The 16,506-nt window shown below is 36.7% G+C and overlaps 1 protein-coding gene across 1 annotated transcript in view; it reads left to right on the forward strand.

The window, feature by feature from the left end:
- Positions 1-393: 393 nt before the first annotated feature.
- Positions 394-16,506, forward strand: part of SMCO2 (single-pass membrane protein with coiled-coil domains 2) — a gene marked incomplete at its 5' end in the record, with an annotated part of 30,224 nt that continues 14,111 nt past the window's right edge. Inside the window, 5 exon segments of the mRNA XM_082352319.1 lie at positions 394-521; positions 2,367-2,481; positions 9,000-9,136; positions 9,799-9,948; positions 15,012-15,102. Coding sequence (XP_082208445.1) covers positions 394-521; positions 2,367-2,481; positions 9,000-9,136; positions 9,799-9,948; positions 15,012-15,102 — 621 coding nt within the window.

Raw genomic sequence — 16,506 nt, forward strand, 5'->3', positions numbered from 1 at the left:
CTACAGTACTTAAATACTCTTAACAATTCAATTCTCTGCTCTCCAGCTAACACTTGCCTATCAGGCTGAAATGAGGGTGCCTCTTCTCACACACAGCTGCCAGTAATATATATTGGTTGAAACTTTAGGAAAGTAATTTGGGAATATTTTTCTAAATCCTTAAAAATCAGTATATCATATTACCAGGAGTTACACTTCTAGGGAAGTATTCTAAGTGAGTAATACACTGAATGCACTGAAATGCACTGAAAATTCCTAAACAAATATATTCATTACTATATTGTTTACAGCAGTGAAAAATTAGAAATAATTGTCAACGATAGGAAAAGAGTAAAACAAACATCAATTTACAAATAGAAAGAAATATACCATTGCCCCTGCAGTGCTGAAGAAATGGCTCTCACGAAGCTAAGTGTCAAGATGCTTCTGCAGATGAAGCCAGTTGGGAAGGAGCAAGAGTTGACAGAGAAAAACAATGGCTTTCTCCAAAACATCCATGTGGCTGAAGGCGCAATGCAGAAGTAAGTCAGGGCTGAGCTCCCAGGGGCAGTTTCTGGGGTCCTGTCTGGAGACTTCCTCAGCCTGGTAGGACCGAATGACGAGATTTCCAAGTTCAGGGTTGGGGCTGACATTCTTCTCTATAATTCTTCTAATTTTGATCTCACGAATATCTACTGTGGTAGGTCCTGTGAGATAGTAAAGGGACCTATGGTCATAAACTAGGCAGACATCAGTTGAATAGAAATGGTCAAGATTCTAGTCTCAATTTGTGAAAAAACGTTGATTGTTTGGTGCCTTCATCATCTTAACCTGCTAAAGATATAAACCATTTAATATGGTTTCTAGAGTAGAGGAAGCACACATTCATATAAATATTTGTTAAATATTTATACATGATAAAAATGTATACTAATATAAACCAATGGTTAATAACCTTTTTAAATTGGCAGAACTTTTCTAAAGGAAAAGATTTTCCAGAACCCCTCACATGTCAAAAATGCTACTATGATATCAAGGATGTTTTAAAATCCATTTATAATTTATTAATAACAGTAGCATATACATTTGGAAACATTCAGCAGTATTTATTGAATCTATAGAAATGTATATACATTCCAGGACCACTTTCTATCAGGGTAGGTATAGAATGCCCCCCAACTCAGGGTTCAAGACCCACAGATAGGAAACCACTGCCTTAGGCCTCCATCACAAGTATATTGCAATTCATTCAAAAGTATACTTGAGTGTGTGAGTGTGTGTGTGCACATCTATACACATATATGCAGCCCAGCAAAATAACAATAGTCCAGTAGGGGATGGACACGGGATTATCATAGCAAAGGAGGTACAAATGAGTTTTATATGTACAGGCAAAGATGCTCAACCTTACTCATAAAAAGAGATTAAAACTACAGTGAGATACCAGTTTAAACATACCAGATTGGCAAAGATCAAAAACTTTTCTAACACATGGTTTTAGAAAAGGAGTGGGAAAACAGGCACTCTCATCATTTTTGCTGAAAGTGTAAATGGATTTAACCTCTTCAAAGCATAATTTGGTAAAATCTATCAAAAATTTAAAATATATGTATCTATTGACCCAGCAATTCTATTTTTAGGGTTATCCAATGGATACTCTTGTACGTATACACATAGGTATGTAGGGATATTCACTGCAGCATTGTTTGCAGTAGCAACTGATTAGAAACAGTGTCCATAAACATTAATAAAGAACTGATTAGCAAATTATGATATAGCCTCATGATGGAATATCATATAGCAATTTTTAAAAAGAGGCAGCTCTATAGGTACTAATATGAAATGGACTCCAAGATAATATCCTCTCATTTGTATTAAAAAAGACATGTATATATTTACATAAACATAGCTGCTTATTTAGGCATAGAATCTCTGTGGAAGAATAAAGAAGAAACTAGTAAATGTTGGGAGGAGGACGTCTTGGGTCTAGAAATCATGATGGTAGCACAGACTTACTCCTTTCCTTTGAACCATATGATACATTTTTAACTCTACTTTTTAAAGAAGGATATTTATTTATTATTTGTTTATTTTACATACACATTTGCATATACACACAAAGAGCTGCAATGGCTTCAGAATTCAGAATCTCACTTTGAATCATTTATTGATTCAGTCAACAAATATTTATCCAGCCTCTCTATTCCTATCTCATGTAATGCAGTACACTAGACATTATTCACACAGAATGAAATCAGTACAAGAATAGCAGGTGCTCTTTGGGGCCGGAAAGATCCAGTGTTCTCCCTCTAGAGAAGTTTAGGGCAGGCCTAAACTATAGACCGAAGACATAATAACAGTATCTTTTTCAGTTGTGTGACTTACAGTTTACTAAGGGAATTTACCAAAATGGACCACATCTTGGACAGATCAGATGATGAGGACATTTTCTCTGAAAACTCTCAAACTGACTTCCTTCATGATTTGGAGACTAAAAAATGGGTAAGGGACAGACTTAAATGTCACAGTGGGTGAAGAGAGGAACTTCATATTTCATATCTCAAAGCAGCAAGGATATTATCTCAAGGTTTCCTCATAATAGGTGTGAGATGTTCAGGGCTTAAAAATCAAGATGGAGGCATTCTCTCCTCTGAAGGCTGCTGTTATTACACAAGGGACTTACTAGTATTCCCATACAAAGAATTGCACATTACCTTATTTTTGTCCTTGGGATTTGTGAAATAACTGTGACATTTTTTACCTCAGAGCAAATTACTGTATGTAGAATTGCCCCCTGGATTGCAGATTGTCTTCCAATAGATGCATTAGAGAGATCCATTTACTCATTTTTAATTGAAGTATGGCTGATTCAGAATATTATATTAGTTTCAGATGTACAGTATAGTGATTTAGTATTTTTACAGATTATACTGCATTAAAAGTTATTATAAGATATTGGCTATAATTCCCTGTGCTATACAATATATCCTTGTTGCTTATCTATTTTATACATAGTAGTTTGTATCTCTTAATCCCTTATTTTGTAGCTCCCCCCTTTAGTTAATCACTAGTTTGTTTTCTACATCTGTGAGTCTGTTTTTGTTTTGCTATACACATTTGTTTGTATTGTTTATTAAATTCCACATGTGATATCATACAGTATTTGCCTTTCTCTCTCTGACTTATTTCACTAAACATAATATTCTGTAGACCCATTCATGTTGCTTTAGATGGCAGAATTTCATTCTTTTTATGGCTGAGTAATACTCCATTGTGTGTGTGTGTGTGTGTATATATATATATATATATATATACATATATATATATATATATATATATATATATATATATATATATACACACAACATCTTCTTTATCCATTCATGCTGATGGACATTTAGGTTGCTTCCATATCTTAACTATTATAAATAGTGTTGCTATGAATATTGAGGTGCATGTATGTTTTTGAATTAGTGTTTTCATTTTTTCTGGATATATACCCAGGAGTGGAATTGCTGGATTGTATGGTAGTTCTATTTTTAGTTTTTTGAGGAACCTCCATGCTGTTCTTCATAGTGGCTGCACTAATTTACATTCTCACCAACTATGTACAAGGGTTCCCTTTTCTCCATATCCTCACCAACATTTGTTATTTGTAGACTTTTTTTTTTTTTTTAATTTATTTATGGCTGTGTTGGGTCTTCGTTTCTGTGCGAGGGCTTTCTCTAGTTGTGGCAAGCGGGGGCCACTCTTCATTGCGGTGCGTGGGCCTCTCACTATCGCGGCCTCTCTTGTTGCGGAGCACAGTCTCCAGACGCGCAGGCTCAGTAATTGTGGCTCACGGGCCCAGTTGCTCCGCGGCATGTGGGATCTTCCCAGACCAGGGCTCGAACCCGTGTCCCCTGCATTGGCAGGCAGATTCTCAACCACTGCGCCACCAGGGAAGCCCTGTAGACTTTTTGATAATAGCCATTCTGACAGTTGTGAGGTGATATCTCATTGTTTTGATTTGCATTTCTCTAATAATTTAGCAACGTTGAGTATCTTTTCATGTTCCTGTTGGCCATCTGTATGTCTTCTTTGGAAAAATGTCTATTCAGGTCTTATGCCTGTTTTTGGATTGGGTTGTTTGTTTCGATATTGAGTTGCTTATATATTTTGGATATTAATCCTTTATCGATCATATCATTTGCAAATGTTTTCTTCCATTCAGTAGGTTGTCTTTTCGTTTTGTTGATGATTTCCTTTGCTGTGCAAAAACTTTTAAGTTTAATTAGGTCCCATTTGTTTATTTTTGCCTTTATTTCTTCTGCCTTAGGAGACAGATCCAAAAAAAATATTGTTACAATTTATGTCAAAGAGTGTTCTGCCTATGTTCTCTTCTAGAAATTTTATGGTTTCCATTCTTACATTTAGGTCTTTAAACTATTTTGAATTTATTTTTGTATATGGTGTGAGGGAATGTTCTAATCTCATTGCTTTACATGTAGCTGTCCAATTTTCCCAGCACCACTTACTGAAGAGACTGTTCTTTCTCCATTGTATATTCTTGCCTCCTTTGTCATGGATTAATTGACCATAGATGTGTGGGTTTATTTCTGGGCTCTCTATTCTGTTCCATTGATCTGTGTGTCTGTTTTTGTGCCAGTACCATGCTGTTTCGATTACTGTAGCTTTGTAGTAAGGTCTGAAATCTGGGAGGGTGATACCTCCAGCTTTGTTCTTTTTTTCTCAGGATTGCTCTGGCAATTCAGGTGCTTTTGTGGTTCCATATAAATTTGAGGATTATTTGTTTTAGTTATGTGGAAAATGTCCTGGATATTTTAAATAATAGAGATTGCATTAGATCTGTAGATTGCTTTGAGTAGTATGGCCATTTTAATAATATTAATTCTTTCAATCCAAGAGCATGTGATATCTTTCCATTTCCTTATATCATCTTCAATTTCTTTCATTAATTTTTTTATAGTTTTCAGAGCATAGGTCTTTCACTTTCTTAGTTAAGTTTATTCCTAGGTGTTTTATTCTTTTTGATGCAGTTTAAAATGGGATTTTTTTTACTTTCACAAAAAATATGGAACATTTCACGAATTTGAATGTCACCCTTGTGCAGGGGCCATGCTAATCCCTATATTGTTCCAATTTTAGTATATGTGCTGCTGAAGTGAGCACCCATTTACTCTTAATTCAGTCTGAACCTCTCTCAGTCTGAAATTCAGTCACCCAGCTGACATGGAATGGAGAAATTTGGACAAAATGCCTCAGATTGTCCTGGAGAGGGTTTATGCTTTCCTTTAGTTGAAAACAAATGCATGGCCAAGACCCCTTTTATTATTGATGAGCAGATCTCTCTATAGATTCCCCAGGCTATTGGCTATAGAAGAAGGTGGTTTCAACCAGTCAGAAAAACATACAGAAATGATAGAGTGGGTATTTCCTACTCCTAGGCTTATCCAGCCCCCTATGGAAGTTCAGGATTCATCTCTTTGTCTACTTCTCTTTTGAATACATTTTGGATTTGAGGATGGCTAACTCTACAATCCATAGAAGGAAAGGTCCTCAAAGAATATCCCAAACTGGACTTAACCTTCAAGGACTCTGCAGTAAGGAAAAAAAGAAACAAAAGAAATAGAAGGGGATAGAAGGTGTGAAGGAACGGAATTAGACGTGTGGAGTATAGATAATAATAAGACAGACAAAAAGTGGAAAGAAACAGACAGACAGATACTTGTTATAAAAAAAAAGAATAATAGGAACTGAATTAGAAGAGTAGTCTTAGGATGGGAACAGAAAATAGGGAAATTGAGGTGATCGTAGGGATGATCTTAGGGAACACATGAATTGAAGGTATAACTCTATAAATAGCATCATCTGATTCTTTGCAGGGGCCTTGTCCCTGGACTCCAGGTAAGAGCTGCTACCATTAGAACTACTTTTCCAGGACAACTTCCCTGTACTTGTGGTTCAGTGAACCCTGCTGAATCCTCTTAGTCAGTGAATGGTGATATCATCACTTGTTGGCCTAGGACAGAATAAGTCTAATTAGATAATAAAATTATTCACTCTGTAAGAGTTTATCAGATAGTACACACTCTCAGAGTATAAGGCATTGTTATAGACTATTTCTTACAAACTTCAAATCAGGGCATAACTGTTTAACAAAATATTTTTTTAAATTTATGATTGTATTTCTTTATGTCTGTTTATATGGAAAATTCTATAATTACATAAAAATAAATCATAGGCAATCACATAATTAACAAATAATTATTAAAAAATGTGGCTATCTGCTAACAAAAGGACAAATATATGACTTCTTGAGGAAGAAACCTTATTCTCTTATTCTCTGAAAACAAACCAGGAGGTCTCTACTTTGCATAATCTTATCCTCGTCTTTTATAAGAGAAAGATTTAAAGGACAGGTTCAGAAAATGGACAAAGAATTAAGAGGAGTAAAGAAAAAATTGTTGGTTTAATTAACAAAATAGGCTCTTTAGCCAGACTGCCAAAGCTGCCATGTCTAACCATCAAAACCCCCTAAAATACTTAGAAATGAATATTTTGCTCTGGTTTCACATTGCTAATCCCTGGCACTGCTACATACAGTGTCGATTTCGGATGCCAGGTCAGTGAACAGACTTTCCTATTTCCTGCTTTTGTTTGCATCTCTCACAAGCAGAATGTATTTGACTGTTTCTGAAGCCTATTTATTCTAAAAGCACTTACTGAGGATCCCCTATGTGCTAAGGTACATATATATAAAATCCTTTCCCCTCAGTGAGCTCACACGCTAGGAGGGACTCAGACAGGAACGTGGCTGTGTAAGATCCATCCTAGAAGTAGCAGATGAGCCATGAGGTACAAGGGAGGGAGGGCTGTACAGGGAGAAGACTGGCGATATGACAACTGAGGTTTGAAGGATGAGTTGGAGGGAAGAAAAGCGTTTCAGAAAGAAGGAGCAACACATGCAAAGATAATGAAGCCAAAGAGAAACTGTGTTGTGAGAGAAGAAGGGTGCAGGAAAAGGCATGACAGGCAAGCAGGCAGGCAGGACACTGAGGTAGGGATAGAGCAGGATGCAGACGGGAAGCCAGGACATCAACAGGAGTCAAGAACTGATGAGGACTCAAAGTAGGGCCCTGTCTGGGCTGCCATGAGCAGTGATGCTGGGGGGATGGGAAAAAAGTACACCGATTTAAATGACAGGTATTAGTGGGTATGCACAAAGTGGATGTAACATAGGTAATGAAGAGGGAAAAGAATGTCTCCCGTGGCAATTCAAGAACTTCTTTCAGGTTTCTGGCAGAGGCATCTGGATGGATAGGGAGACCATTTGCAAGGGTGGGGAACCCGAACAAGGTAGAGGGGAAATATGATGAGTTCCATTTTTTTACTTTCTGAGTTTGTGGTGCCTAGGAAACATCCAAAAGGAGACATGTGAGCTCTTCAAAGAGCTGCCTGTAAATGGAAAATAATGCCCTTAGACTGTGTATTTCGTGCAAATACATGTTTAGTCTGTTATTTAAAAAACACACACATTTCTTTATGTGTTCAGTCCTGCAGATTTTAAAAACTCTTTTTGTTTCTACTTCTGCCTTTTGACTCTTTTGCAGTATATTAACCATTACCGTGAAATGACTGATAAAGATAAGAAATATCACCATCGATTATTGGACATAGATCTCTAGAGATGATCTGGCCCCATTTTCTTACTACAGGTCAGGAAGCTGAGCTTTACAGTGGTTAAGTGACTTGTTCAACATCCACAGCAGTAGAACAAGACTTAGACCTCTGGTCCTCTGGTTCCCAATGTGGTATCTTTCTCTATATCACAGTGTTTCTGCTGCTTTGGAATATCCTGGTCAAAGACTTGGTGGAAAGAAATTGAAATTGTGGATGCTTTTTATTTATGAAGAGGTAGATAAGAGATAGTGGAGTCACATAATACCTGGAAAATCTAGCCTTGGTTTCTTCATCTGTAAATGTGATAATAAACCTACATCACTGGTGAGGTGACACTGGGTTGTGAGAGTGCCAGTGGTAGGGACAGGTATTCTTTAATCTGAACCCAAGTCCTAAATACAATTCCATGGTTTTGGAATCAGAAAACCTAGTTCAAGTTCTGGTCCATATACTTACCAGCCATGTCGACTGGTTTCCTGTGGCAGCTATAGCAAATTAGACTTGGTGGTTTAAAACCACACACACACACAAATGTATTCTCTCTTAGTTCTGGAGGCCAGAATTCCAAAATCAAGGGGTCAGCGAGCCCACACTCCCTCTGAAGGCTCTTGGGGAGAATCTTTCCTTGCCTCTTCCAGGTTTTGCTGGCTCCAGACATTCCTTAGTTTGTAGCTGCATAAACTCCAGTCTGCCTCCGTCTTCACGAGTTTCTCTGTGTCTTTTCCTCTTCTGTTTCTCATTAGGACACTTGTCATTGGATTTAGGACCCACCCAGGTAATCCAAGATAATCTCATCTCAAGATTATTGACTTAATTACCTCAGCAAAAACCGCTCCCTTTTTCTTTTTTTTTCCAAATAATGTCACATTGTCAGGCCCCTCGTATTAGGACATGGACATATCTTTTTGGGGTCATCACTTAACTCACTACACCATATGACCTTGACCAAATCACTAAATAGGAATGGCCTAGGGGATTTCAGTACCTACCTTTATCCACCTCAGGGCTATCATGAGAATTAAAAGAAATGATGTACATGAAGGCTATTTGTAGATCTATGTGAATGTTATTCCTGTTGACTTGGTCAGTGATTTACACAGATATTTCAATAAGAAACTGATCTGTTCTCTCTACTCTCCACGTCCCTGCCCCAGCCTTCCTCTGTCACAGAGCAGGAGGGCATGTCAGCCTATCTCACAGATGCATCAGAAGACTCCAGCCTCAGAGAGGGGCTATGTGCTTGCCCCCAGAGAAGGGGGCATGGGTACCACAGAGGGGCCACCACCTCTTGTGATAACCCTTTTGTTCTGCTTTGCTTTCTTCATGATCTTTATCAGGATATGTTGGAGCTGGAGGCTGGGCATGACCAGGACCTGCAGAGTGAACAGGATGAGCAAGGAAGAGATCACGTTCAACAAGAAGATCCCCAGGCGTCCGCATCTTTGCAGTTTTCAAAGGAGAACATCCCTGAACGGTAAGCCCTGGAGCGTGCAAGAGGGAACATTTAATAATGTTTTGTGGAGGGGAAAATGAAATTTAGCAGAGAACTTAGGGACAGCCTAGAAGATTTAAAATCCATACATGTCTTGAACCATAAAGCACTCATGTGCACAAGTAACTACCTACATGTTCCAGCAAGAATGCAGAAGAAGGACATTTCTAGGGATGTAGGAAAAGCCGTGGAGTTCTCATTACACACTTTTCTTCGGAGCCTGGGATTAACACATGTCTCATCACTCTCAGATAATTTTCTAGAGATGAAAATTATTATAATTACTATTAAAAATGTACCGTTAAATCCTTATGGACCCTTTCCCTATTGTATAACTTCTTCTCCTTCACCAAGATGCAACCACCATCCTGAAATATTTAACATTCATTCCATGCAGGGAAATTAAAAATATATCTATATTTTTTACTGAATGTAAAACATGCTTTATTTTCTCCAGCCTTATGAAGATCTGTTAAAATGGATATTAAATAAATGTCCAAACTCCTTTCTTGAAGCCTAAGTACCTACCTGGCCCATTTTGGTGACAGAAAATGAATAAGCAGACCAATTTGCCATCCAGAGAAAGAGGGTTTCAGGCTTTCCCATTTTCTACCTTAAAACTGATTGTAATACTATTTCTGTAGGAGTCAGGAGAACATGTTCTTCCAGCTAAACCACTGGAATACACAGATGGGTCCACAAGTGAAAGAACTTGGAGCTGATCACATAGGCTGGATGGAAAAAATTAAAAGTATTATACAAAAAATAAACCTAACAGAAAACACAGTGAAGAGGTAATTGTAGGGTGTCAGGGTTGGTCAGAAAATAATGAAAAGTTTCATAGCTTCAGAAACTTAAGAAATTCTGGGTTTAAAGTGGTAAAGTCTTTAGGATAATAAGTTATCTGCATCTTTGCTCTCTCTTCTCCCAAGGGAAGGACTTCCCTCAGAGGCTCTCTCCTTGAAGCCACATTAATAGTTATCAAAAGGACGTGTTGAAGTTCCCAATGATCCTTGAGTTTTATCCAGTATTGTCCAAAGGGATCCAACCAGTATGGCATGAAAAAACTATTAAAGTTTATTTGTTAATGCATATCTGAATTTAAGTGGAAAGTTTCAAGATGAAACAGAAACGAAGTTATTTGTCCCGCCACTGGTATAAAGAGAGTGGGCTTTGGACTCAGAGGGACCCAGGTTTGAATCCTGACATTGACATTTCTTGGATAGGGTAATCAACCTTTTTTAAGCCTTGACTTTCCTATTCTATAAAAAGGGAGTAATGACAGCCACCTCATTGGTTTACTGTGGGTATTAAATAAAATACTGTATGTAAAGCATTTAATAGAGAGTCTGGTACATAATAAACAATTAATAAATGGAAGCTATTTTTAGAAATAAATTCCTCTGGCCTTCTGAACCTTCCTGCCACATTCGAAACTCTTTCCTAATGCAGGGCTACTCTTCTAGATGTTTCTTTACCTTTCAGTTAAATATCTTCTTTACATTCAGTTAAACATCACCATACCTTACAGCTAAACATCTCTTTACATCAGCCTTATCCTGACTATCCTATTCAAAATGGCCTTTTGTTTTCTTCCAGAGCATGAATAATATTTGGATTTTAAAAGATTCTGTGTTTTTATTAATTCAAATTCTGCACATTAAAATTTCTTTCCATTTTTGAAACTAGTGTAAAAGTCACATACAGTAAAATTATATCTTTTATTCCATTATATAAATATACCACAGTTTATCCATTCACTAATTGAGGCACATTTAGATTTTTTTAGCAAGCATGAATAGAGACACTGTAAACATTCACATGTAGTTTTTTGTGTGAACATACATTTTTATTTTCCTTGGGTAAATAATCAGAAGTTGGAATGCTGGGTCCTATAATAAGTGTACTTTTTTTGTTGTTTTTTGTTTTTGTTTGTTTGTTTTGGCTGCGCCGGCTCTCAGTTGCACACTCGGGATATTTTGGTTGCGGTGTGCAGCCTTCTAAGCTGCGGCATGTGAACTCTTAGTTGCGGCATGCATGTGGGATCTAGTTCCCCAACTAGGGATCAAACCCAGGCCCCCTGCATTGGGAGTGCAGAGTCTTACCCACTGGATCACCAGGGAAGTCCCAATAGGTGTATGTTTATACTTGTAAAAAACTGACAAACTGTTTGAAAATGACTATGATATTTTGCGTGATGTCTACTATCTTGCTGTTTTCTCCTGCAGTGGGGAGAGAGAGTTCTGGTCTTCCTCTTCTTATAAGGATATTAATCCCATTATGGGGGCTCCACCCTCATGGCTAAATCTAAACCTACCTCCCTCCTTAAGATTCCACCTCCCAATACCATCCCATTGGGCCACTGGGGTTTCAAAATATAAATTTTGAGGAGGCACAAACATGCAGTCCATACCAGGTAGAGATCAAAGTTCCTTTTTTTTTTTTTTTTTGCATGTGTATATCCCAAGATCCCTTTCTTTTTTCTTTTTTTTTTTTTTTTTGGCATATGCATATCCAGTTGTTACAGCAACATTTATTGAAAAGAGTTTTACTTTTCCTATGGAATAACCTTACATCATTGTTGAAAACCAGTGGGTCATATATGTGTGAATCTATTTCTGTATTCTATATTCTGTTCCAATAATCTATCTGTTTATACTTTCAGTAATACCACACTACCTTGATTACTGTAGCTTTATATTAAGCCTTGAAATTAGGTAGTGAGCGTTATCCAATTTTGTTCTGTTTTTTTTCTAAGTCAAATACTAATTTTTATTATCTGATAATTTTTTTCTTTTTCTTTTCTTTTTTTAAAAATTAAAAAAAATTTATTTTATATTCGAGTATAGTTGATTAATAATGTTGTGTCAGTTTTAGGTGTACAGCAAAGTGATTCAGTTATACATACACATGTATCTATTCTTTTTCAAATTCTTTTCCCATTTAAGTTATTACAGAATATTGAGCAGAGTTCCCTGTGCTATATAGTAGGTCCTTGATTTTTGTTCTAATTTTTCAAAATTGTTTTGGCTATTCTAACTTTTTTTTCTGCTTTTCCATGTAGATTTTACAATCAGCCTGTCAATTTTGCTGTGATTTTGGTTGGAACTACCATTAATCTATAGATAAATTTGGGAAGAATTAACAGTTTAGCAATATCAACTCTTCTGATTCATGAACACAGTATTTCTGTCTATTTAGGTCTTCTTTGATTCCTTCCATCAGAGTTGTATAGTGTTCGGTGTACAGATATTTCACATTTTGTTAGATTTACACCTAAGTATTTCATGTTTTTGGTTTTATTATAAATGGTACTTAAAATTTTTCAATTTCTTATTGTTAATAGCTAATATATAGAAATACAGTTGACTTTTGTATACTGACTTTGTGTTGTGACCTTGCTAAACTCATTTATTAGTTCCAGTAGTTTTTATAGGTTATTTGGGATTTTCCACATAGATAATTATGTCATCTGCAAATAGAGAGAGCTTTCTATCTTCCTTTCCAATCTGTATTCTTTTTACTTCTTTTTTTTGCCTTATTATATTGGCTAGAACTTCTAATACGATGTTGAATAGGAGGGGTGACAGCAGATAGCAGACCTACTTACTTTGTTCTCAATCTTACAAGAAAAGAATTAAGTGTGATATTATCTGGGTTTTTGTCTGTTTTTAAAGATGCCCTTTCTCAGATTGAGAAAGTTTCTTCTATTCTTAGTTTACTGAGTTGTTTTTAAAATCAGAAATGATACTGAATTTTTTCAATAGCTTTTGCCGCATCTATGAATGATCATGTTTTTTGTTTGTTTATAAGTCTCTTTATATGGTGAATTATAGTGATTGATTTTTGAATGCTGAACCAGCCTTGAATTCCCAGAATAAATCCTCCTTGGTCATAATATATTATCCTTTTTATATGTTGTTGGATTCAGCTTACCAAAATGGAACTTTTACATGTATGTTAATGAGAGATATTGACCTGTGTCTTTCTTTCTTGTAATGTCCTAGTGTTAGTATCAGAGTAATGCTTGCCTCATAGAAAAAATTGGGATGTTTTCACACACTTTCTATTTTCTGGATGAGTTTGTGTAAAACTGGCATAATTTCTTTCTTAAATGTTTGGTTGGATTCACCAGTGAAGCCATATTGCCTGGAGATCTTATTGTGGTAAGATTTTTAACTTCAAATTTAATTTCTTTACTGATATATAGGGTTATAGTGCTACTCAGGCTATCTAGCTCTTGAGTATATTTTAGTGGTAGATTGTATCTTTCAAGGAATTTGCACATTTCATCTAAACTGTCAAATGTATTGGCCTAAAAATATTAATAATATTCTCTTGTTATAATTTTTATTTTGAAATAATTATAGATTCACAGGAGTTTTCAAAGAAATATACAGGATAGTCCCATGCACCCTTTTCTCAGCCTTCCAAATGGTAACATCTTGCCTAACTCTAATATGCCATCAAAACCAAGAAATTGATATTGGTATTATCGACCGAGCTTATTCAGACTTCACTAGTTACAAGTGCACTCATTTGTGTGTGTGTGTGTGCATAGTTCTATGCAATTTTATCACAAGTGTAGCCTCTTCTGTCACAAGGAGGCACAATCAAGATTCTAACCTGTGTCATTGCACAAGACTCCTTTGTGTTACCCCTTTATAGTCACACTCATTCTCTCCCACCCATCCCTAACCCCTGGCAAGACAAATCTGTTCCATGTGTTTATAATTATGTTATTTCATGAATGTTACATAAATCCAATCATGCAGTTATGTAGCTTTTTGAGACTGTTTTTTACAGTCAGCATAATTTCCTTGAGGTTCATCCAGATTGTCACATGTATCAACAGTCCCTTCCTTTCCATCACTGAGTAGTATTCCATGGCATGGTTCATATATATATTCTGTCTAGTTTTTGGCTATTATGAATATAGCGATTTTGAACATTCATGTACAGCTTCCTGTGTGAAAACAGGTCTTCATTTCTCTGGGATAATTGCCCAAGAGTGAAATTGCTGGGTCATATGGTAAATTTGGTTTTAGTTTTGACAGGAACTGCCAAATTATTTTTCAGAGTGGCTATACCATTTTATGTTCCCACCACCAATGTATGAGTGATCCAATTTCTCCACATCCTTACTAACATTTAGTGTTATCACTATTTTTCACCTTAGCCATTCTGGTAAGTTTACAGTGACATCTTGTAGTTTAAATTTGTATTTCTCTAATAACTAACAGTGTTGAACATCATTTCATGTGTTTATTTGCCATCTACATATCTTCTTGGTGAAAAGTCTGTGATGTCTTTTGTTCATTTTCTAATTGCAAGGTTTTTTTTTAATGTTGAGTTTTGAGAGCTCTTCATATATTCTAGATATAAGACCTTTGCTGGATATGTGACACGTAAATCCATTAAAGAGAGTCTTTGGCCAAGCAAAAGTTTTAAATTTTGATGAGGTCCAGTTTATCAATGTTCCCTCTTATGGGTAGCACCCTTGGTGTCAAGACTAAGAACTCTGCCTAGTCCTAGGTCCCAAAGATTTTCTGTGGGTTTTTTTTTTCCTAGAAATTTAACTAAGCTTCCATTTTAGTCATTTTACATTTCTGCTCCTATATCCAGTTAGGACTACACTTCTTTACTATTATCTAGGTTACTTAGAATGTTTTTTACTTTCTTGAATTGCATTTATGACTTCCCATTCCAACACAATTACTACCCAAGAGTCCTCTTATATAGGTGTAGGATTTCATTTTTGAAAGGTCAAAAATGATCTTTCAAGATCAAAAAAGATGATCCATTGGGGATTTTTCTTAAGCCACAGGACTTAGTCCATCTCTTGGTCTGTTTGCAGCTTATTAAGTGAGCTGATGTCCCTGGAGGACCAAATTGAAAAGCTGAAGTCACACCAGGACCTTGACTCTGATCAGGGGGCAAACATCGAGGTAAGCTGGAGGCCTGGAAGAAAATTTGGGAGGTTGTGGGGACTCTACCACCTCTTCCCACCCCATTTATTGTTTAACAGGTCATAACAAGAATTAAAACCCATCTTCTGTTACAAGGAGGAGAGCTCTCTGGTGGTCAGTTCTGAGCACATTTCATCTGGGAACCACCACTTCTATTCTCTAACAACACTAAAAGTCTAGATTTTTCTGTTCTACCTAGAAACTCAGTCAAATTTGGCAGGTTTATATCTCGATGCCATTTAAGATAATGCTGAGTTCCTTAAGGGAAAACTTCTCTTAATATTTGTATCCCAGGACATAACAGTACAGAGAAAACATGCAGGAAATACATATTTGTGAAGAACTGCATCCTTAGAATGTAAGAGATATATTTGTGTTTGTCTTTGATGCCTTCATGAAGAGTTCTTGTGTTAGTTTTCACAGTCTCCAAAGTTTTCCTATTGTTTTGTGTCCTTGCATTTCTTAGAGACTCTTTTCTGAGAAAGGTTTAATTTTCCCTTTTTAAAAGAGTCATAGAATGTTAGAAAAGTAGTGATCAACTTTGGATAAGAATTGGACTTCAGAGCCCTGGCTCGTAGTTTTTCTTCTCTAATAAACTTCAGGCATTTGAAGAAAAGCCTATAAAAATGGAAAAAGTCTGTGTCTGACTACCTCTTTTTATTGAAATTGCCAACCTCTGCTTTAGTTCAAGCCAAATATAAATTAAGTGGATTTCGAAAGAAGTAAAGGAGAAAAATGCCTCTTTTATTGTTGGAAGGTAATATTTATTTAGACCCCTCCCATATGAAAAGCCATCTACAGATAAGCACAGATTTTTCACTGAGGAAAAAAAACTACTTTTAATTGAGATTTAGTGCAACATTTTGACATAGCAACCTCATTTTGTGCTAGTTGAAAAGTCAAGAGTTTTCCCACTATCTAGGGCTTTGGAAATTGCAAACTATGAAGAAAGGGAAGAGGACAAGGGCCAAGAAATATTCTGCTTTAAAAAATGTCCTCCAAAAGTCAGCAGTATTACAGGAATGTAGATTTCAGCAGGAGGAAGGGATAGGGAGGGATGGATATCAAAAGAATGAAGAGGGCTTCCCTGGTGGCGCAGTGGTTGAGAATCTGCCTGCCAGTGCAGGGGACACGGGTTCGAGCCCTGGTCTGGGAAGATCCCACATGCCGTGGAGCAACTAAGCCCGTGAGCCACGATTGCTGAGCCTGCGCGTCTGGAGCCTGTGCTCCGCAACAAGAGAGGCCATGACAGTGAGAGGCCCGCGCACCACGATGAAGAGTGGTCCCCACTCGCCGCAACTAGAGGAAGCCCTCGCACAGAAATGAAGACCCAACACAGCCATAAATAAATAAATAAATAAATAAATAAATAATTTAAAAAAG

The sequence above is a fragment of the Balaenoptera borealis genome, assembly GCF_965194805.1.
Source record: "Balaenoptera borealis genome assembly, chromosome: 13".
Classification (NCBI taxonomy): Eukaryota; Metazoa; Chordata; class Mammalia; order Artiodactyla; family Balaenopteridae; genus Balaenoptera; species Balaenoptera borealis.